Source organism: Tenrec ecaudatus, chromosome 7, assembly GCF_050624435.1.
Source record: "Tenrec ecaudatus isolate mTenEca1 chromosome 7, mTenEca1.hap1, whole genome shotgun sequence".
In the NCBI taxonomy this organism is placed as follows: domain Eukaryota; kingdom Metazoa; phylum Chordata; class Mammalia; order Afrosoricida; family Tenrecidae; genus Tenrec; species Tenrec ecaudatus.
The window spans coordinates 8831403-8852726 of NC_134536.1; the positions used below are offsets into that span (position 1 = coordinate 8831403).

At 49.8% G+C, this 21324-nt stretch overlaps 1 protein-coding gene across 2 annotated transcripts; it reads left to right on the forward strand.

Annotated features, from left to right (window-relative positions):
• Positions 1 to 12616: 12616 nt before the first annotated feature.
• On the forward strand, positions 12617 to 21106 carry TAGAP (T cell activation RhoGTPase activating protein). 2 transcript variants are annotated; one of them, XM_075553871.1, is made up of 9 exons: positions 12617 to 12643; positions 12730 to 12783; positions 13116 to 13182; positions 14664 to 14827; positions 15483 to 15648; positions 16419 to 16566; positions 17570 to 17765; positions 18848 to 18962; positions 19546 to 21106. In XM_075553871.1, exons 1-9 carry the CDS (start codon positions 12617 to 12619, stop codon positions 20820 to 20822), a joined length of 2214 nt encoding a protein of 737 aa, XP_075409986.1. In that variant the 3' UTR covers positions 20823 to 21106. The 2 variants fall into 2 exon arrangements, with proteins under 2 accessions (XP_075409986.1, XP_075409987.1); XM_075553872.1 differs by having other exon boundaries at positions 15483 to 15644; positions 16457 to 16566.
• The last annotated feature ends 218 nt before the right edge of the window (positions 21107 to 21324 follow it).

Genomic DNA, 21324 nt, shown 5'->3' on the forward strand with positions numbered 1-21324 from the left:
GCACTGCTGCGTGTCATCTGCACGTCACAGGTTGTTAGTCAGCCTTCCTCCACTCCTGCTGCTGCATGCTTCTGCACATAAACTACCTCTCCAACAATTTACTCAGCAGACAGACTGCATAAAGACGGTGCAGGGATAGAACCGTGATGCGCACCTTTCCTGATATTAAACCATTCTGTATTCTCTCACTCTGTTCACACAACCACCTCTTGACCCATGTACAAATTCTGTAGGAGCACAATGAAGTGTTCTGGGATTCCCATTCTTCTCAAGGTGACCCACAGTTTATTATGCTTCATACAGTCTAATGGATTGGTATAGTCAATTAAACACAAATAAACATCTTTCTGGTAGTCTCTACTTTGAGCCAAGATCCATCTGGCTTCAGCCGTGATATCCCTTGTCCCACATCCTCTTCTGAATCCAACCTGAATGGCAACTCCCTCTCAAGGCACGGTTGCACCATTGTTGGATGACCTGCAACAAAAGTTTGCTTGCATGTGACATCAATGATGATGTTCTATAATTTGAGCACTCTGTTGGGTCACCTTTCTTTGGAATGGGTACAAACGTGAATCTCGTCCAGTCAGTTGGCCAAGTAGCTGTCTTTCAAAGCCCATGCCACAGATAAGGAAGTGCTTCATCAGCCTGCTGAAGCACTTCAACTGATAGTCCATAGCCTCCTGGAGCCTTGTTTTTGGCTGATGCTTTCAGTGCAGCCTGAATGGCTTCCTTCAGCACCATTGGCTTTTGCTCATTGTCCACCTCCTGAGATGGTGGACTGTTGACCAGTTCCTTTTGCCACAGCAGCTCTGTGTGCTCTTTCCATCTTCTTTTGATGTTTCCTGCATCATTCAATATTTTTCCCATTGAATCTTTCAGTCTTCCATAAGTCCCTCTTCAGACTCACACAGCTGCACACAATGATGTGGAATGCAGGAAGATCACAGGCCAGTGGGTGCATCTCTAGGACTCACGTAGGTCCCCAGCAGGTCTCCGAGTGGCTCACCAGCAGGAAGGTGAAAGGAGAGAGAAAGAGAGAGATTCCAGGATCCTGCTTATGAGAAGGCCACATCCACAAGGAGGCATCACCAGGCTGGGACCTGATTGACAGGCTAGACTCCACGCCTACACCTATTTATCAAGTTGACATGAAAGTATGTAGTATTTTACTTTGCTTTCTCAAGTTGCCTTTTGAAATTTTCTAGCCAGCTCTTGGATTTCATGCTTCCTTACATTTGCTTTAGCTACACTAAGATTAGGAACGAGTTTCAGAGACTCTTCTGACATCCACTTGTATCTTTTCTTTCCCATCTTTTTAATAACCTCTGCTTTCTTCATGAATAATGTTCTTGATGTCCTCCCACGGTTCACCAGGTCTTCCATAATTAATGTTCAACACAGCAAATCTTTTCTTGAGATGTTCTCAAACTTCAGGCAGGATAGACTCCAGATTATATTTTGGCTCTTGTTTTAATTTCCTTCGGCTTCAACCTGAACTTACATAAGAGCAATTGATGGTCTGTTCCACAGTCAGCCCCTGACCTGATTTTAACTGCTGATCATGAGCTTCTACATTGTCTCTTCCCACAAATGTTGTCCTTTTGATTTCTTATGTATTCCATCTGAACAATTCATGTGTACAGTCACCACTTGTGTTGCTGAAAAAAGGTATTTGCTATGAACAAGTCATTGGTCTCACAAATTGCTCTGTGATCTCCAGCATCATTTCTATCACTATGACCATATTTTCCAACTACTGTTCCTTTCTTTTTGTCTCCAGCTTTTACATTCTAAATGCCAATAATTATCAATACATCCTGATTGATGTTTGATCAATTTCAGACTGAAGACATTGGTAGACTGCTCCAATTTCTCTATTATTATCATATATTTGAATAGCCGTGTATTGATTAGATTTCCATGAAGGTGGTTAGATACAATGCTCTTGCAGACAGGACTGTACTTTAAGATAGATCGTGAAATGTCCTTTCGAATGCAGCCCCATTCCTCTTCATTGGGTCATTCCGGCACTTTGGGTGGCCCTGTTGGCACTTGAGATGGCAGTGACAGAGCTTCTGGCATCACAGCACCCAAGCCACCACAGTGCAATAAGCACAAACAAGTGGCAGGTCGTCAGCACACAGTAGCTTGTTAATAAGCCTTCCTCCAGTCCTGGTTACGTCAGGACAAATGGAAGAATCCTCTCTCAGGAGCGGTTATCTTCCAACGGCTCTGTAGCAAGTGGCAACGCCGACACAAAGGCAAAGCAATTTCTTTTTTCTTTTTAAATCATTTTATTGGGGGCTCTTATAACTCTTATCACAATCCATACATACATCCATTGTGTTAAGCACCTTTGTACATTCGTTGCTATCATCATTTTCAAAACATTTTCTTTCTACTTGAGCCCTTGGTATCAGCATCTAATCCCCCCCCCTTCCCACACCCTCCCTCATGAACCCTTGATAATTTATAAATTATTCTTATGTTTTCATGTCTTACACTGACCGATGTTTCCCTTTACCCACTTTTCTGTTGTCCATCCCCCCAGGGAGGGGGTTATATGTAGATCGTTGTGATCGGTTCCCTCTATCTCCCCCCAACTTCCGCTTACCCTACTGGTATCCTATTCTCAATATTGGTCCTGAGGGATTTATCTATCCTGGATTCCCTATGTTTCCAGCTCCTCTTATCTGTACCTGTGTACATGCTTGGGTGTAGCTGGATTTGTAAGGTAGAATTGAGGTCATTATAGTGGGGAGGAGGAAGCATTAAAGAACTAGAGGAAAGTTGTGTGTTTCAACAGTGCTATACTTCACCCTGACTTGCTTGTCTCATTCCTTCCAGAAGGGGATGTCTAATTGCCTAGAGATAGGTTTTGGATCTCCACTCCTCACTCTCCCTCATTCACAATGATATGATTTTTTTCTCTGGGTCTTTGATACCTGATCCTATTGACACCTCATGATCATACAGGGTGTTGTGCTTCTTCCATGTGACCTTTGTTGCTTCTCAGTTAGATGGCCACTTATTTATCTTCAAGCCTTTAAGACCCCAGACACTATATCTTTTGGGAACCAGGCACCACCAGCTTTCTTCACCATATTTGCTTATACACCCACTTTGTCTCCAGTGATCATGTTGGGAAGGTGAGCTTCATGGAATGCCAGGTTATTAGAACAAAGTGTTCTTGCATTGAGAGAATACTTGAATAGAGGCCTAATGTCCATATGCTACCGTAATACTAACCCTATAAATATATGTACATAGATCTATTTCCCTAACACCATATATAAATATATTTACATATGTATATGTCTGTATTTAGACCTCTATAAATGCCATTTGCCTCCTAGTTCTTTCCTCTGTTTCCTTTTACTTTCCTCTTGTCCCACTATCATGCTCAGCCTTCTTTGGGTTTCAGTAATTCCTCTTGGCTACATTGACCTTGATCAAGCCCTACCAACCCTCCTCACTATCAATTTTAGATCACTTGTTGTTCCCTTGTCCCTGGGTTTGTTAACACTCACTTCCTTTCCCCGGCCTCCCCTTCTCCCATGTACTCCCACCTCCCCATTGTTGTTTTCTCCTCCAGACTGTTTATCCTGCTTACCTTATCTAGATAGACATGCAGAGACAATAAACACCAAACCAAAAAAAAAAATGACAGAGCAAATCAAAGCAACAAAATAAAACAATAATAACAACAACAAAAATAAATATGACAGAAAAAGAAAAGCCTATAAATAGTTCAAGGTCTGTTTGTTGACCCACGGGAGTGTTTTCCAGTCTGATAGAGTGCCACGCCCTGGTCCCACAGTCTATTTTTGTTATTCTTTTGGGACTTCATTGCTCTGCTCCCCTTGCTGTTCTGTTGCACATCCTAATGTTTTGCCTCGGTGTGGTGGAGTCAGATCGGGAGCAATTCCCACACTGTCCCTCCAGTGTTGTCCCTGTAGCACTATGGGTCAGCAAGGGACGTCGTGTCTCATGGTGGGGCTGGCCCTATGGTCCTACCTGTGCACTGACTGCTCTGAGTAGGACTATCGTCCTCAGGGTTTGGTGGGCCAGGATGTGTTCCACTCTCTCTTCTTCCCCCTTCATTTGCTCCTGTGTGCTCTGATCAGATGTGTCCCTCTCCCTGAGCTGTAGCGTCAGTCCTGTCCTCTGAATTTTTCTGTGGGGAAGGGAGCTGTCCACGTAGTTGGGATTGGGGCTGACCTCTCAGACCTCTTGATTGATACCCTGCTTCATGCGGATATGTTAAGACAGAGCAATTTCAGTGTTGTCATTTTTAGTAGCAAAATTTAAATAGAGGAACACCTTGAGAAAAGTCAATCTTTGGGGAAAGTATTTCAAAAGGCACTCAAACTCACCATCGTGGAGTCAGCGCCAACTCACACGACCCTGTAGGACAGAGTCGATCCGGTCCTGCGGCTTTCTGAGGCAGCAACTCTATGTAGGAGGAGAAAGTTTCACCTCTGCCATAGGAGTTGGCTGGTGGTTTCAAACTGCTGACCTGGCAGTTAGCAGCCATCACATAAACCACTATGCCCCCAAGACACAAGTAAGGATGAAGGATGAAGAGTCAATCTGCTTCCTGGAGGCTCCCAGACCAGGGTGTGCAGCTGCGCAAGCAACACCAGGGAGGGGGCGTTATTTCCCCTGGAAGAGTCTCCGGGAACCTTGTGAGAGGACCTGCAAATCCGAGGAAGGGTGGGATTTTGAAAGGCAAACGGGGCGAGCAGCATTGCAGGAGGCAGGACCAGCCTTATGAAGGATCCGGAGATCAGACGTGCATTTTGATTTCCTGCCTAAAACATCTGACACGCGGCGGGAGAGCTCGTATGACCCGAGAAAAGGCTGGATCCTTCTTTTCCAAAAGATCATCCCATCGGTTCATCATTAGGCAGCCAGGCTCACCTCCTGCTCGTCTGTTTGTCATCTTTGGTGACCTGCATGCTGCTGTGGTGGTGAAAGCCAGACCACCATGATTTCAAACCTTGGCACGGTCACCCATGACGGGTAGGCTTCAGTGGAGCTTCTCGACTTAGACTGGGGCAAAAAGCATGGCACCCTACTTCTGAAGGCGGCTGCTGCTATTGTTGGTGGTGGTGGCTGGCTCGGAGTTGATTCTGACTCAGAGCCATGAAAGCCATGGCTCAGAAGAGAGCACTGTCTGACTCACTCCGGACACATCAGGAGGCATCCATCACTGGGGGACATCAATAGATAACGTCATGACGATCGAAGAAAGGATTGACGTTGTCAAGCATTTTTGTCTCACGGGGATATACCAACAATGCTCAGGAAAGCCGAAATCAAGAAATCAAAAGAGGTTTTGCATTGGCTAAATCTGCTCTATGAGACTTCTTTAAAGTGTCCAAGAGCAAGATGTGGCATTGAGGCCTAAGACGCACCTGACCAAAGCCATCGTGTTTTCAATTGCCACATGCACAAATGGTGGTTGGGCATTGAATAAGGAAGCCAAAGGGAAAATGATGGATTTGAATTACGAGGCTGGCGAAGAACCTTGGCCACACATGGACTATCAGAAGAACGGACGAATCTGTCTTGGAAAAGGTGCCATCAGAATGCTCCTTAGAGGCAAGGATGGCACGACTTTGTCCCGCGTACTTCAGAGAGACGAGTTCTGGAGGAGGACCTCATGCTTGGTGAAGCGGAGGGGCAACGACAAAGAGGAAGACCCTCGAGGAGATGGGCTGATTCCGTGGCTGTAAACCACGGCCTCGAGCATAAGAACAATTGGGAAGACGGTGCAGGACCGGGCAGTGTTTCGTTCTGTCGTGCGCAGGTTCACTTTGACAACGGCGTCAACCATCAAATTTTACTGAAACCTTCAAGAAGTCTTAGAACTACGTACCACAAGGGTGATGGCCCTTTGCTCCCCAGCCACTTGCCGGTTCTGTTTCCCTGCCATCTGGCAATGACTGAGCTGGTGAGGAGAGGCGGTTTGTCCAGAGAGGAACTGAGAAGTCGTGGACTCATGTGACCACTAAAAGGTCCCAAGACAGAGAAGTGGAGGAAAGAGGTGAGGTGTCCCGGGCAGGGCCCTCGTGATCAAGCCTAGTAGGAAGTCACAGTGCAGCAGTTGGACGTGGCCAAGGAGGGGCTCCTCCTTGTCTCTCAGGCTTGTCCACATAATTGTAGTGAAGCAATTAGAAAGGGTGGCGAGATGCAGTATTAGACATGTCCCTGAATAAGAATTCCAATCGAAACTGGTTACGTACGAGGAGGCCTCAAAAAGTTCGTGGAACCGTGGGATTGAAAGATACTGGGATTTTCCCACAAACTTTTTGAAGCTCCCTCATAGATCAGGATGAAAATATCGGTAAATAGCGCATGACCAGGACGTGGAGTGTTCTCACAAGCAAAGATGTGTGGCAGGTAGGTCAGCAGCTCTCAAACATTTTGGTCTCAGGTGCATTTAAACTCTTATTTTTTTTAAATCGCATAAAGAGCTGAAGCTTGCACGCCTGCCTGCCATCGATATTTACCACATGAGAAATTAAAACTGAGAGCATCCTAAGCCCAAGAATACACAAGGTGCAGTCTGTAGGCAGCAGAGCATCATGGGAGCTTGAGAAAGCACTGTGCATGCTGAGAGAACAAAGCTAAGAAGGCTCGACTGGTGTCACTGGCTGGTGGGTCGTTCTGGCTCATGGTGAGCCCACAGACAAGGGAAGGAAATGCTACCCGGTCCAACGCCATCCTCACTGCCGTGAGAATGTTCAAGTCCATGATCACAGCCATTGTGTGTTTTGAATGTTGTCCATCCTGGAGAGGAGCCCCGGCGGTGTAGTGGTTATCTGGTGGGCTTCTAACTGCGAGGTCGGCTGTTCAAAACCACCAGCCACTCCACAAGGGAAAGGCTTTTCACTCCCATGAAGAGTGACAGTCTCAGAAACACCCAGGGGCAGTTCCACTCTGCCGGATAAGGTCCCTGAGTTTGAGTGCTGTTCTGTCCAGCCTCAGGGGTCATCTCCCAGCAGTCTTGAGAGCACTGCTCCGTTGTGACCTGTGAGGATCTCAGTGGCTGAATTTGGGAAGGAGACCGGCAGGCCATTCTTCCTAGTTCTCTCTTAGTCTGGAAGCTCTACCGAGACCTGTTGGCAACAGGTGCCCTTGCTGTAACACCAGCACCATAGCGGCATGCAAGGGGGCGCGCATGTCAACTGACAAGCTCGTGGTGGAGAAAAGCAATTGCACTCCCTGCCAGTGAGTCGATTCTGACTCATAGCGACTGTGGCGGAGTGATATTTCTTAACATGGCTCTTCCATCTAGGTTACTTTAAGGACTAAGATGCACCTGACCCAAGCGCTGGTATTTTTGCCTCATGTGCATGTGAAAGTTGGACACTGAATAAGAAAGATTGAAAAAGAATTGATGCATTTGAATTGTGGTGCTGGAGAATACTACAAATATTGTGGACTGCTAAAAGGACACGCCAATCTATACTGGGAAAGTACAGGCAGAGACAAGAATGGTGAGACTTCGTCTTACGTGCTTTGGATATGCCGTGAGGAGAAACCAGTCCCTGGAGAAGGACATCATGTTTGGTAAAGTCAAGGGGCAGCAACAAATAGGAGGGCCCTCAACGAGATGGATGGACACAATGGCCGCATAGGAACAATTGTGAGGATGGCACAGGACCGTGCGGTGTTCCGTTCTGTTGTGCTGTGGATCAGAACCACTATGGCACACAACGACAGCAGTATCCATTTCTCTGAGGCTACAAGGACGGGCTCAAACACAAGAACAACTGTGACGATGGCAGGACTGGGCAGTGCTTCTTTCTGTAGGCCATGGGGCCACTGTGAATTGGAAGCAACTCAATAGCATCTAAGAACAGCATCCGTATCTCTGTCACTCCCACCAAATGGCTGAATGAGACCATGCAAAGATGGTGTGTGAAACACTACCCGAGGGGGTTGGCTATAAGAATGAGGCATTTCAGAAACAGGAACAGAGGGAGCAAACCTGTGGCCACCAGCAAAGCACATTGGAGATCCCCGTCTTAAAGTGGTAGAGGCCAAGACCAGAGGCACCGGAGGCTGCTGCACAAAGACCATGAGACAGAGCAGAGGGCCTGCATCCCTGAGACCAGGCAGCAATCAGGCGGAGCGGCAGGCCAGCTCCTGGCCCACAGAGGCCAAAGCCAATGGACTTCATGGCTGAGAGTCTGATGTTCAGAGAGCGAGATCTGGCTGCTGGCTGAGAAGAGGCTGCGCTGTTGGCCAGTGACTGTGTCCTTGCTGAAGGATCCTACCTCGGGCCAACCTACTAACGTCCCTAATAAACCTCCACAATGGGTAGTTGTGTCTGGGAGCCTGGTGTGGCCACTGAAAGGAATTCTGGAACCCAGCAGAAAAATAGACTGCAATAGGAGGAGGGGTTGGTGTCAGAGCAGGACAAAAGAGAGATGGCGGACGAAGGCATGTCTGACCTCTGCCTGGGCTGGGGTGGACGGATTACCTTTCTCCCTGCCGTCTTTTCCCTAGCGACCCTCTTGCACAGAGCAGAACTGTCTCTCTGGGTTTCTGAGGCTTGTAAATCTTTGCAGGAGCAAAACGTCTCATCCTTCTCCAATTTCAACGGCTGACCTTGGGGTTCCCAGCCCAATGTGTGACCCACTATGCCTCCAGGGCCCCGGAAAGACAAATAGCAAGCTAGTATTATTACAAAAGCTATCTTGATTCGCTGGCCCCCTTAAAGAGTCTCAGGGATTCCCAGGCCTCTGAACATACTTGGAAAACCACTGCTGTCAACCAAATCTATGTGCGTTTAGACTTCCCAAGGACTCTCAACTTAGGCTGGTCAGGAGAAGAAGCAGAATGGTTTCTCCACCCTTCTTCCACCCGAGAACACATTTAACTATTTGGGCTTACATTTTGGGATATAGCTGTGCCTTGTTTTAGCCAACAAGTCTGTCTCAGAAGAAGTACTTACCAGAATGTTCCTGAGAGGCATGGATGGCAAGGCTTTGTCCCCCATATTTGGACCTGTTGCCGGGAGCGACCAGTTCTGAAGAAGGTAGGGCATCGTTCTTGGTAAAGCGGAGGGGCAGTGAAGAAAAGGAAGACCCTCGACACGATGGACTGACACTGTGGCTGCCACGATGGTCTCCAACATGAGGACCGTTGTGAGGATGTGCAGGACGGGGCAGTGCGTCATTCTCTCGTGCACACGGTCGCTAGGTCGATGGCACCGAACAACCATCACCACCTTGTTCCATCGCGCTTTGCGTCATGGTGATGGTTTGCTTTGGTTTGTTCTTTAGAAACTGAAGGTTTGCGTCCTCCCTGCGTGCAGTGCGTGCTCAGGGATCTCTCTGTGCCCCATCTTGCCCATTCTCCCCAAATTGCAACCTTTTCCAGGAGGCGATTGCACACAGAACAGGTGGCAGGATGATGTCACCACAATCTTGCTGTGCCCTGGCAGAGTAAAACAAGCCTTACACCCCTCGACGAGCAGACCCGCTTTACCTCTGTGGTCTGGACAAAACGCTCTCCATCGCTAAAGTGTGTTTAGTCTGGGATTCCGAGTTTATGTCCCTTTGCATCTAGAACCCCATGGGGAGGAGGAAGTTGTTTACATCACCGGTGTATTGGGTATCGTGCTAAGACAGGGACTTTCAGATAGAAGGTGGGAGACTAGGATCTTTCCTCACTCACCAGCTAGGCACCAAATAACCGGGGAAATGCTGCTTCCCAAAGAGCCTCTCATAAATCATGTCCGTCCTTAGAGAGACATCTATCCGTCTGAGAAAGTCTTGGAATTGAAGGTGCAGGATTAATGAATCCCGTGGAGGCACTTCCTAACTCCTTATCCAAACAAAACCTATTTGCAGATATGCATAGTAGCACCCAGATCAAGAAGCGGACAATGCACCCCAAGACCTCACGCTTGCCCTTCTAGCCTCCCCCTTAGGGTAACCAGGGTGCGGACACGGAAGGTGAGAATCCCACAGCTTCCCCCTGCAGGTTTTGTACTTCCTATCAGGGAGAGGAGCATACACGGCACACTCTTGGTGCCTGGTTTCTTGCTTTCAGCATCACACTGTGAGAGGCAGTCTTGCACTGCATGAGGCTGCTGAGCGCAGATGCTGACTTCTCCGTGCTCCGGGCTGTGCCGGCGTGTGAACCTAGCACAGTGTATCCATTCTCCACTGTTTGCATGGCAAAGGGTATCAAAATCTCTATTTGGATGGCAAGTGTAGTACAACATGTCTATTCTCTGTTTAGGTTGACGCACACGTTCGGGCCATTTAGCACATAGCCTTTTAGCCTTAGAGAAGAGCAGTGATTTTTATTTAGAAGGATCAGTGACATTCACCATCTCCTCCCTTCTTTAGGGAGCCCTGGTGGTGCTGTAGGATAGGCTTTGGGCTCCTAAAGCCACAAAGGTCAGCGGTTCAAGCCTGCCAGCCCCTCCATGGGAGAGAGGTGTGGCTACCTGCTCCTGGGAAGGTGCAGGATCTCAGACATCCTCAATAGGGTCACAGTGAGTTGGGATGCACTTGATGGCAGTGGGCTTGGCTTCCTTCTTTAAAGTTGTCGTTTTTTTCTTCTTTTCCCTCCGTGTCTGAACCAGAGATGACCTGACTCTAAGTAGGGAGAAAGATGAGGCTTTCTCCTCCCATAAAGAGCTACTGTCACGATGAAAAACACAACTTTCCTCCAGTTCCTAAATGCTTCCTCCCCCCACCAACCCCCACTATCATGATCCCAATTCTACCTTGCAAGTCTCACTAGACCAGAGGATAGACACTGGTGCAAATAAGAGCTGGAGGCACAGGGAATCCAGGGTGGATGACACCTTCAGGACCAGTGGTGTGAGTGGCGATATTGGGAGGATAGAGGGAGAGCGGGTTGGAAAGGGAACCAATTACAAGGATCTACATGTGACCTCCTCCCTGGGGGACGGACAACAGAAAAGTGGGTGAAGGGAGACGTTGGACAGGGAAGGATATGACAAAATAATTTATACATTATCAAGGGTTCATGAGGGAGGGGGTAGTGGGGAGGGAGGGGAAAAATGAGGACCTGATGCCAGGGGCTTAAATGGAGAGCAAATGTTTTGAGAATGATGAGGGCAATGAATGTACAGATGTGCTTTACACAATTGATGTATGTATGGATTGTGAGAAGAGTTGTATGAGCCCCTAATAAAACGATTAAGGAAAAAATAGTTGCTGTCTTGGAAATTCACAGGGGCTGTTCTGCTATGTCCTGTGGGGTTGCTATGAGTTAGCATTGACTCAATGGCATTGACTTTATTTGTTTGTTTGTTTGTCTGGCTTTTGGCATTGAGACTTTGGCCAAGAGTTTGGGGCACAAGGAGGGGCGAGTTCATATGTGCTTGTGTCAGGTCATTTCTTCCAGGAAGGGGCTGTGTGTTTCGTGCTGGGTCTCTGAGTGCCCTGGACCACAGGACCCATCCGAGTCTGGTGGCTCCCGGGCAGAGCAGATGGTGGGTGGACAAGGGAACAGCACCCAAGCAGGCTAAAAGTGGGGGAAAGTGACCATTTCAGAAAATAAAGTGTTGTTTACGTCACCTCAAAGGACACTGTTCGGTCTTCACACATCCCACCTGTGACATGAATCAGAGCCCTTACCTGAGGCCGTCATTTTTTCCAGCCCCAGAAATTCTTTTCCACCCCTTGTCTTTCACAGCCTTCTGACTTTGAAGTGGAAGACAGAGCAGAGAGAGAGAGAGAGAAATTGAAAAAGCCTGTTAGCTGCCCTAAAAGGAAAGAGGAAGTAAGGGCTCCCAGGGTCCCGTTGGCTGTTTGGGTGACAGCTGGTGACGCGCTTTCCGGGCTCTTTATAGTCTGTGTTTCCACCTGCCCCTCCTGCCTGTAAGGCATTCTGTCCACGTGAAGCCCACGGCCTCCCTGCACCCGACTCCACTCCAGCTCCCGCCCAGCCCTGTGTCATGCTGCTTCGCCGCCGGCCCACAGCTGGCAGGCAGTAGGAGTCCGCCCGGCCCCAGCGAGGGTGAGTACTGTAAACTGAAGTGCGTATTAGAAACTGCCTCTCAGATCACAGCCCAAGAAGCGCTTCTTCAATACAAAGGTGCTGTCAATGGAGTCGGGGGGCAGGAGAGGTCTGGCCGGGGCGTGGGGGGCCTGGAGATGTGGTCTTTGCTTTCTGTGAATTCTAAACAGTATCTTGGAAATACGTTCTGTTCTGTTTTTGTGAAGTCGATGAGAAAAACCCGTACTTCCCAAACCAAACAAAAAGCTAGTTGTCATTGTAACAGCTACTCAGATAAGCCCCTGACGGACGGCAAAGCGATACATGAATAACACATTTGGGACTAGGAACGAGATCGGGTCGAAATAATGATTCAGCAGCGAAGGTGCTCAGACTGAAGCCACCTGGCAGTCTCCCTGACTTGACTCGGGGTGCTTTCTAAGAGCTGGAGGGTTTGTGTTTGGACGAAATGATGCTGGAATTGACCGGCTTCTTTACTGAGGGCATCCTGACTCTCCCTTGCACTGATCTGTTGCAGACGAAGCCGAGGTCCCCGCCAAAGGACAGAGTGGAACGGAGCTCGCCGCCAGTCAGCCCGCCCGCCCGGCCTCTCATGAAGGTGACAAGCAGCTGCAACCTAGTGCGTGCCCTCGGCCCCCAAGGCAGTCCCACTTTCCAGAAGGAAGAGTCAAGGGCACTCGTCTAAGTATATCTTTTCTCTTTCAGTCCAAAACACTAAATGCCCAAGACATGGACACGGTCATCGGCTGTCAATCAGAGGTGAGAAAGCAATTGTGCAAACCTCTCTATGGGGCCTGGGACGGAGACCTTTTTACCTGCTGGGAAGCTGTTTTCCATCCTAATGGAAGCAGGGATTGTTTAATGATAAGAGGAGAAATTTTGCATCAGAAATGTAGCAGATTAAACATGGTCATTGGAATCTGATAGGATAACCATCGAGACTTAATATTAATCCTAGAGGCTAGGCGTGGGGGAATTTAATGTATCGCACTGCCTTGATCTTGGAAATGAATACGATGCTATTGGTGTTTCATGGACAAGCCTGCGGGTTCATTCCATTCTTGTTTTTAAGGAAATAAATGTATTTTCAGGGCAATATCAAGGAGCATCCTCTCCTGGCATCGTCTGAGAGCGAAGACAGTATTTGCCAGCTGATTGGTGAGTTTGGAAAACCTATCCATTGTTTATATAAGCGCCACCAGCCAGTGTTCTCGGTTGACAAAGCCCCGGTACATTACTGGGCTCTTCTTGGTCTTTTAACTCTGACGGGGCAGGCATACGCCTGCTTGCTCGCTCCAACTATGGAGTGAGCTGAGAGCAAAGAGACTGCGGTCAGTCTCCCAGCTCTCCGATGGCTTCTTTGTGTGACAAGAAAACTTCTGGCCACTTGGTGGATGACAATTAAAGTATGGCTGTGTAATATAAATACACAAATACTTTCTCAGGGGATCTTTCTTCCCTTACAAATGGAGCGTGTGTCTGAGAGACCACAAAGTACTTGTTGCTCATATCAGATGCCCAAGAACCTACCCTCTGCCCTGAATATTTGGATATCTATGTAATTCATTTCATCCCAAGGTACCCCTGACCCCGGTACCCCTGAAAGATAAGAACAAGCCGTTTCTTTCTCTGTCCTCTTCCCATTCGGCAGGGGTTGGCCTGGGAGCAGCCACTGGGGAAGCCTGGGCAGTGGGTGACTGCAGATGGAGGGAATGCTGGGCTTGCTCCCTCTAGGGGCTGGTTCGTGCCAGCGCGGTGGCAGAGGTGCCGGGGGCAAAGGGCCTCCAACGTGATCTTTCTTGCGCAAGTCACTTCCTCTCTTGCTGACCAGTGTCTCTTTCTTCAACTGCCCAAGGCAGAGGGGCAGGGGGCAGAGGGGAGCACTGACATGCTCTTCTCGCGGCAGAAAAGCCCACCTGCCTTAGAAAGGCCGGTGCGGCCATGGTGGTTAGTGTGCGGCCTGCACCCTTGGGTTTGGTAGCAGAGGAGAAATAACAGGAAAGGCGGAGGCTTTGAGGAACCTCCGTGTTGGTGTTTAGAGGCTGGTTGCCCTGGTAATGGTGGGGTTGTTGTTGGGTTTTTTGTTTTTTTTTTCAAATTGCTTTTAGATAAAGACTCACACCCTCTGCTTTCTCAGTTTTTCAAATGTTGGATTCCTCACCCCCCACCAATGACATGGAGGCTCCTGGTGGCGGCGTGGCTATGTGTTGGGCTGCTCCCCATAAGGTCAGCAGTTCGAATCCACCAGCTTCTCCACGAAAGAGTGAGAGAGACTGGGCTTTCTACTCTTCTGGTCACGGTCTCAGAAACTCACAGAGGCAGTTCGACCCTGTCCTACAAGCTTGCTAAGAGTTAGCATCGACTCAAGGGCAATGACTTTGTTTGGGTTTTTGTATCACGTAGGGAGAAAGGCCTGGGCTTTCTACTCCCATGAAGGGTTACAGTCTCAGAAAACCACAGGGGCAGCTCGACCCTGTCCTGTAGGGTCGCTGTGAGTCAGAACTGACTCGATGGCACTGAGTTTGGCCTTGGTTCTGAATAGCGCACGTGTAGCTGACGATAACCGTTTTCTTCTCTGGGTCGTGCCTGACTGACCTGCTCTTCTCATCCCTCTCTTTGTCCTGCCGGGGTGCCTGCAGAAGTCAAGAAGAGGAAGGTGCTGTCCTGGCCCTTTCTCATCAAGAGGCTGACATCTTTGTCAGACTTCACTGGGCCTTTGGAGCCAGAATCGAAAGCGACGTTGTTTGACCAGCCTTTGTCAGCTATCTGTGGCGAGGACCACACACTGCCCCAGCCCATTCAGGTAGGTGGACCTTCATGCAGCAACCAACTTCAGTGTTTTGTCGTTGTTGAAAATCCAAGACAAATCTTAATGTAATTCCAGACCCAACGTGTTAGGGTTGACCTTTGTTTTGTCTTCTGATTTTAGAAAGAATGTTCCCACTACAGAGACTAGCTAGCTGGCCTTTAGAAATGAGTTACATTTGCCACTGAGCTCAGGACAGTCCCTCCCAAGGAGCTCTTCCACATCCGGTTTCAGAGAGTCAGGACTACTGACAATGTATGGTTTCTGAAAAGCTAACAGACATACAGTCGATTCTTAGAAAGTCGGTGCTTCTGCAGAAGGACTTGAAGGGAGGAGAGGCTCAAGTCATTCTGGAATGAGAATTTCCCACAGACAGCTTTCACCGTGTGGCTCCTCACCAGAAAGTGCAGCGAGAGAGGGGGTGGGTCACACCCTGAAGACAGCAACATTGGCGTGCTGATTCTTGTTGGGGTTCTTAGTAAAGTGGAAAGTCAGCCTTGACGGGCAGGATACTTCATGACAGGGAAGTTGGCTACCCCTCCTGAACAGGACTCTCAGGCATAGTCTCCAAGCTAAATGTATGCATAGCAGTCAAGGGTGTGCCTCTAAGCCAAGGGTAACCATCTCCTGCCCCTATCCCTATGTCCTGTAGGAAATTCTCACTATTCTGTGCCGTAAGGGCCCTTCGACAGAAGGAATATTCCGGAAAGGGGCCAATGAGAAAGCCCGCAAAGAGCTCAAGGAGGAGCTAAACTCGGGAAGTGCGGTGGACTTGGAAGGCTGCCCTGTGCACCTGCTGGCTGCAGTCTTTAAGGTGAGTTCCCTGTGTTCCTTTCAAGAAATGGGGCATCGAGTTCCCCGCATTCCTTTCAGGAATAGCATTCTCAGGAAATAGGAAATGGACTTCTCTTCCCAGTGGTCAAAGTCTAACTTTTTCTTAATTAAGCCATTTATGTAGTTGTAATCAATTAAGCATGCATATAGAAGCTTTGTTGGCATTCAGGAACTAACTACAAGGTCAGCGGTGGTTCAAACCCACCAGCTGCCCCATGGAACAAAGATGAGGCTACTGGCTGCCCCAAAGGTTTCCAATCTCAGAAACCAAAACGGCAGTTCTACTCTGCCCTATAGGTAGGAATTGAGCTGCTAACCACAAGGTTAGTGGTTCAAACGCACCAGCAGCTCCTTGGTAGGAAGATGAGGCTTTCTGCTCCCATCATGATTGACAGCCTCCCAAACCCTAAATAGGGTTGCAATGTGTGTTATAAATTCATATATACACCTACATTGTTTATCATTTGCATACACCTGTAAATCTAGCTTATTTATCCTCTCTGTGAGCTGAGATTCCAACTGAAAGTGATGCTTTAAGCTGCCACACCCAAAAAATCGATGAGCAAAGGCAATTTGTCCTGTGCACTCCCTAGAACTCCCACACCAGGGAGAGTGTCCTTCTGCGCCTGTTGGTAGCAAGTTGCTGAAAGGCACTGGGGGAGGGTGCCATAGGGGTGACGAGGATTGATCTGTATCATGAGGGGGCCCCCGAGGTCCTGGGCCCGACAAAGGTCAGGGCCCGGGGTCCCACCAGCAGACTACACAGTGCTCTTCTCCCTCCCCGCCCTGCAGGACTTCCTGCGGAGCATACCCCAGAAGCTGCTCGACAGCGACCTGTTCGAAGACTGGATGGACGCCCTGGGCCGCCAGTGTGAGGAGGACAGAGTGGAGGCCCTCAAGCAGTAAGTGTCCGAGTGGCTCCCATTCTGTTTCCAACAGAACCCCATCCACAGGCCTTCCAACATGTACTCAAGGTTGGGGGTGCAGGATTCAATCCCTAACACTCCCAAAATCTATCTACGCATTATGATTGCCCCACGTGACTAAATAGCATCCGTGAGACACTGAGCGGATTGAAGCCATTGACGTGTCTCTCCCAAAATGAACATCCCAGATGATCCCCTAAATCTCTGACTGAAACCATGAAAGAAAGCTCTTCCTTCACCATCCCTTCCTAAAGGAAGTGGAAATGCACCATGGGCTCAAATGTGAGGATGGTGCCGGATGGGAGCTTCCTTCAGCTGTGCAGACGGAGGGAACTGACTGGCCCGCTGGCAACAGCAACTACAATGTCTCAGCATCACCAGTCCAGCTTTGGAAAGGGGGAGGCGGGAAAGCCGCCTCTGTCATTGTTAGCTAGTGTTGTCTGGGCCAGGTTTATGAATGTGTGTTTGTAAGCTGATTTATGCCCCTCTGCCAGCAGCTCAGCGGAGGGCTGGTGGAGCTGAGCAGTTAAGAGTTCAGCAGCTAATCAAATATGCCATCTTCCTTGGGTGGGGCAGGGAGCGGAGGGGGGCAGGGGTGGAGGGGCGGGTGCACAATTTCCAAACCACCAAGTGGTTGGAGTCTAAGAAAGCCAGACGACAGTCTTCCTAGCTGGGGGACAAACTCAGCAAAAGGATTTTCAAATGTTAGAGACAAGCCCGGGGGCTCGGTGCAGGTTCCACTGAGGGATTTGAGGTTGGTGTTGTAATGATACGGACCCATCTCTCGGGTTTTCCTAGCCTGTGGTCAACTCTTTTGGTGTCCGTTACAGCTGGAAGTGTCTGAAGGTCTGAACGTTGCACAATGTTCACTTCAGAAAAAGCGCCTTCCTCATTTGAAAGGAAGTCTGCTTTCAAGCAGGAACCACTGCCGTCCACGGCCTGAATGCCTCTTAAATTCACGGTCCCCCCTTTGTGCCAGGGTTGCAGATCAACTCCCCCGGGCCAACCTGGCGCTGCTCAAGCAGTTGGTCTACGTGCTCTTCCTGATCAGCAAGAACGCCGGCACCAACAAGATGGACTCGAGCAACCTGGCCATCTGCATCGGGCCCAATGTGCTGGCCCCGGACAGCGGCCAGAGCCTGTCGCTGGAAGCCCAGAGAGACTTGAACTATAAGGTTTGTTCTGGGCACTTTTAAAGAAACCCCCAACTTAGGGTCTCACCATCTGTGGGCAAAAACCAAGCAATGAAAGGCTTCTTTCTGAGTCTCCCCAACTGGAGAGAGAAAAGGGTGGAACACCGTGGTCAGAGTCCCACTTTCTTGCTGTGGAGCCAGCCACGCAATTCTGTGGCATGCCGCTCAGTCTCAAGCCCGCCCCAGGTTTGGTTTGGGATGGGCTCATTGGGTCGCATAGACTTCCATTGGCTGATTTCCTGAAGTAGTGCACCAGGCCTTTCTTCCTCGTCTGTCTTAGTCTGTGGCTCCACGGAAGCCCACTCAGCATCAGAGAAACACAAAGGCCTCCCTCGGCAGGGGATGGTGGCTGCGCCGGGGTGCTTTGGTCAGCAATGGACCCAAGCCTCCACGTGGACAATGGGAAGTCTACCAGTGGCCCACCACTGCCTGTCTCTGACCAGACACAATGACTCAGAAGCAACCTCAGCCCATGTCCTCTGTCATCCTACCAACAGGTGACAGGCTTACAGATTGTCACATCCCTCTGTCTCCCCAGCTAGAAAAGCATTTTTTATTTTTTTTCTTGTTTGTGCCTCATACTGTTACCACAACTATCACGTGTAGCACCCCCTAGGGGGGCAATGGACCAATCCAGGGGGTGGTGAAAGCAGGCACCGATCTATACTTCATCCTGCTTCATGGGTGACAGGAGGCAATGAGTAATATTTTTTCCCTGAAAGGGAGAGTTGGGGAACCAAGTAAGTTTGGGGACCCACAGAAACAATTTTCTAAATGAGAACTTGACAAATTTAAAGTAAAGTACTTTTTAAAAATATTTGGAGGGGGTGGGGAATGCATGTCCCAAGAAGAGTTTGTTTAAAAAAAGAAGAAGAAGAAACAATGACCTCTAATGTTTGCTTGTTTGTCTCTAGCAAACATCTGTATATTTCAAACTTGAGAAACGTGTCCACATCTCTCTTGGGCCTTTCCCTGAAAGCTGGCCCCACACGGTCCCATTCTTCACCCTGACCTTCCCAGAAAGAAGCAGGTCTCCAGACTGACGCTGCTCCTTTTCCTCACAGGTGAAGACACTGGTGGAATTCCTCATTGACCACTGCTTCCAGGTCTTCGGGGAGAACATTCCGGCACCTTCCAGCATCACCTCTGATGAGTCCCTGGAGCACACGGACAGTTCAGGTACGCCATGTGCCAGCGGTGCTTGGGATCTTGGAGGAGCGTTCCTGCCAGGGACGTAAAATAGCGCTGATATGAGAACCAGGAAGGGCCTTCACAAATCAACTCCGTGGGCATCCTCAGACACTGCCTGAGCATCCGTGGAACGCCTCCTGCAGCTGCAGGCTGGCTCTTTCCACTTTCCCTTCTGAATTGTGACTAATTGCTAAAAAAAATTTTTTAAGTACAATAAATCCAAACCTGTTGCCAAACCAATTCCAACTCAGAGCAACCGTTTAGGGTGGAGCAGCCTTCCGTGCCAATGTCCTGGAATATGGGTCAATAAAGGAGCCATCCAGGAATCTGCTGTCAATATTCAGATGTGTAAATGATCAGTGAGATCCTTGTTCTCCCTCTCTCTCACTCATCTTCCCTCTTTATACTTCTCTCCGTGTTAAAATCATGGATTTGGAAATAAATCCATTTCCACATGGCACATGTCTGATCAGAGCATTTCCGTCCTGGGTAAGAGGAGGGTCAGAGATTGTGAAGTGTATTTCTAAAATAAATGGGACCAAAAGTTCACCTCTTCCTTATCTCTCCCCAGATGGGTCAACCCTGCAGAACGACTCAGCCTATGACAGCACAGACCCGGATGTGGAGCCCAGCGGTATCACCTGCTCTCAGAGCGGGCAGCCCCAGGCGCCCACCAAGCGGCCCACCAGTGTGGGCAATGGCGGGCCACAGGACCTGTGTGAGCAGGGCCTAAAGCCCATTGCCAGCGTGGTGGCCAGGCTGAAAGGCTCTCTGGTTCAACCAGACAGGAGGTATTCTGAACCCAGCGTGGCGTCCTCCAAAGAGTGCCTTGAGGGCCGGATCACAAGCCAAAAGCTAACCAAGAGCGAGGACAACTTCCCGCGGGCCCGGGCAGGCTCTCGTTTTGACAGTGAGGATGCTGGAGACCCATTTCCAGAGGAGGTTTTCCCTGCAGCAGAAGCCAAACCTCAAAGACCCATGGGCCTGAAGGCGAAGAGTGGGACTCAGAGCCCGGCATTCCCTCGGGGACTGTTACCGAAGGCCAGCTCCTCTGGCTCCCTGGACAGCTCCTCCGACGGCTCCCCTGTGGTTTCTCCCTCCAGTCCCAAGAGGCACTTCTTCACCCGGCACCAGTCCTTCACCACCAAGCCGGACAAAGGGAAGGCCACCAGAGAGATCCGAAAGCACTCCATGTCCTTCTCCTTTGCCCCGCACAAACGAGCACAGGCCAAGGGCGCCGGCGGTGCGTCTGGGAAGCACAAAGACCTTCCCGGGAGTCACGGAAAGAAGAGTGGGAAGAAAGATAGCCAGCTCACTGGCCGCGTCATCCAGGCGAGTTGGCCTGAACCCCACAGCCACGCAGCTCTGGAGCTGGACTCACGAACCCAGGGCTTCTCCGTGGACGATGTGTTTCAACAAGTGGATCGGAGACTCCCTGGAAGGCCGCCGTCTTACGAAGAGGCAGTTCAGGGCCAGCCGTTGGAACTCAGGGCTTACACGAGCCAAACGGTGGGAAGCATGAGGGCACGAATGCTTAGTCAAGACTCCACGCGGCCAGCTCTCTACCCAACTCACCACGGAGGGGACTCAGGAAACCCATGCTGCCCAGGGCCACTGAGTGGGCACAGGCTCTCTCCCATCAGTGGCCATTGGAAAGGGGGCAGGACTGTGTGTGCTTCTGGGGAAACTGAGGCAGAAGTGGCTGTGCCTGGGAGCCCTTTCCTGCACCGGCTGAGAACTGTGTCTGAGTCCTTGGAAAAGAGCAGGCGGGACTACTTGGTCCGGCGCTGTAGTCAGCCGGTGCTTGAGGCTGACCGGTTCCCGTCTGCTAGAGAGTCCTACATTTAGAGGGGGTAGGGTCATCCCCCGGGATAGAGCTTGGGGTGTCTCTGTAAATATGTGACTGTGCGGAGACTTACGTTTAGGTCCTTGGTTCAACGAAGTCAGGAATAAGCTCCTTTAGCAAAAGTCCTCGATGGGGACACGTGTGTGCGCAGTGGTGCTCGGGTCCCGTCTACATGCCCCCGAAATGTGCAATATGTGATGTCATTGACAAGGTGGGAGATGCCAAGAATGTGGGCAGGCCCACGCGTCTGTACTTGCTGGTGGACTTGAGGTGGATTACGTGGCTGCCCGCCCTCCCAGCGCACGTTGTCATTGGTGGTCTCACCTGGCACACTGATTTCCTCAGCTCTGCTCAGGGACGGATGTTTAAAGCTCTATGAGTAGTTGAGGCTGAAGAGCAGCCCCCGGATTCCTAATCACCACGGTCCAAGAAAGATGCTGGCAGCCAGGAATCCCAGCTCCCTGTTGGAAGCGCTCACCACCATCGCCAAGGCCGATGAAGGAA

Excerpts from the sequence above, each read along its gene's own strand:
- TAGAP (XM_075553871.1), top strand. The coding sequence starts at position 12,617 with ATGAAGGTGACAAGCAGCTGCAACCTA. Across the intron at positions 15,649-16,418 it reads GGCTGCAGTCTTTAAGGTGA|CAGACTACACAGTGCTCTTC; the intron begins GTTCCCTGTGTT and ends GGGTCCCACCAG. Across the intron at positions 18,963-19,545 it reads GGAGCACACGGACAGTTCAG|ATGGGTCAACCCTGCAGAAC; the intron begins GTACGCCATGTG and ends ATCTCTCCCCAG.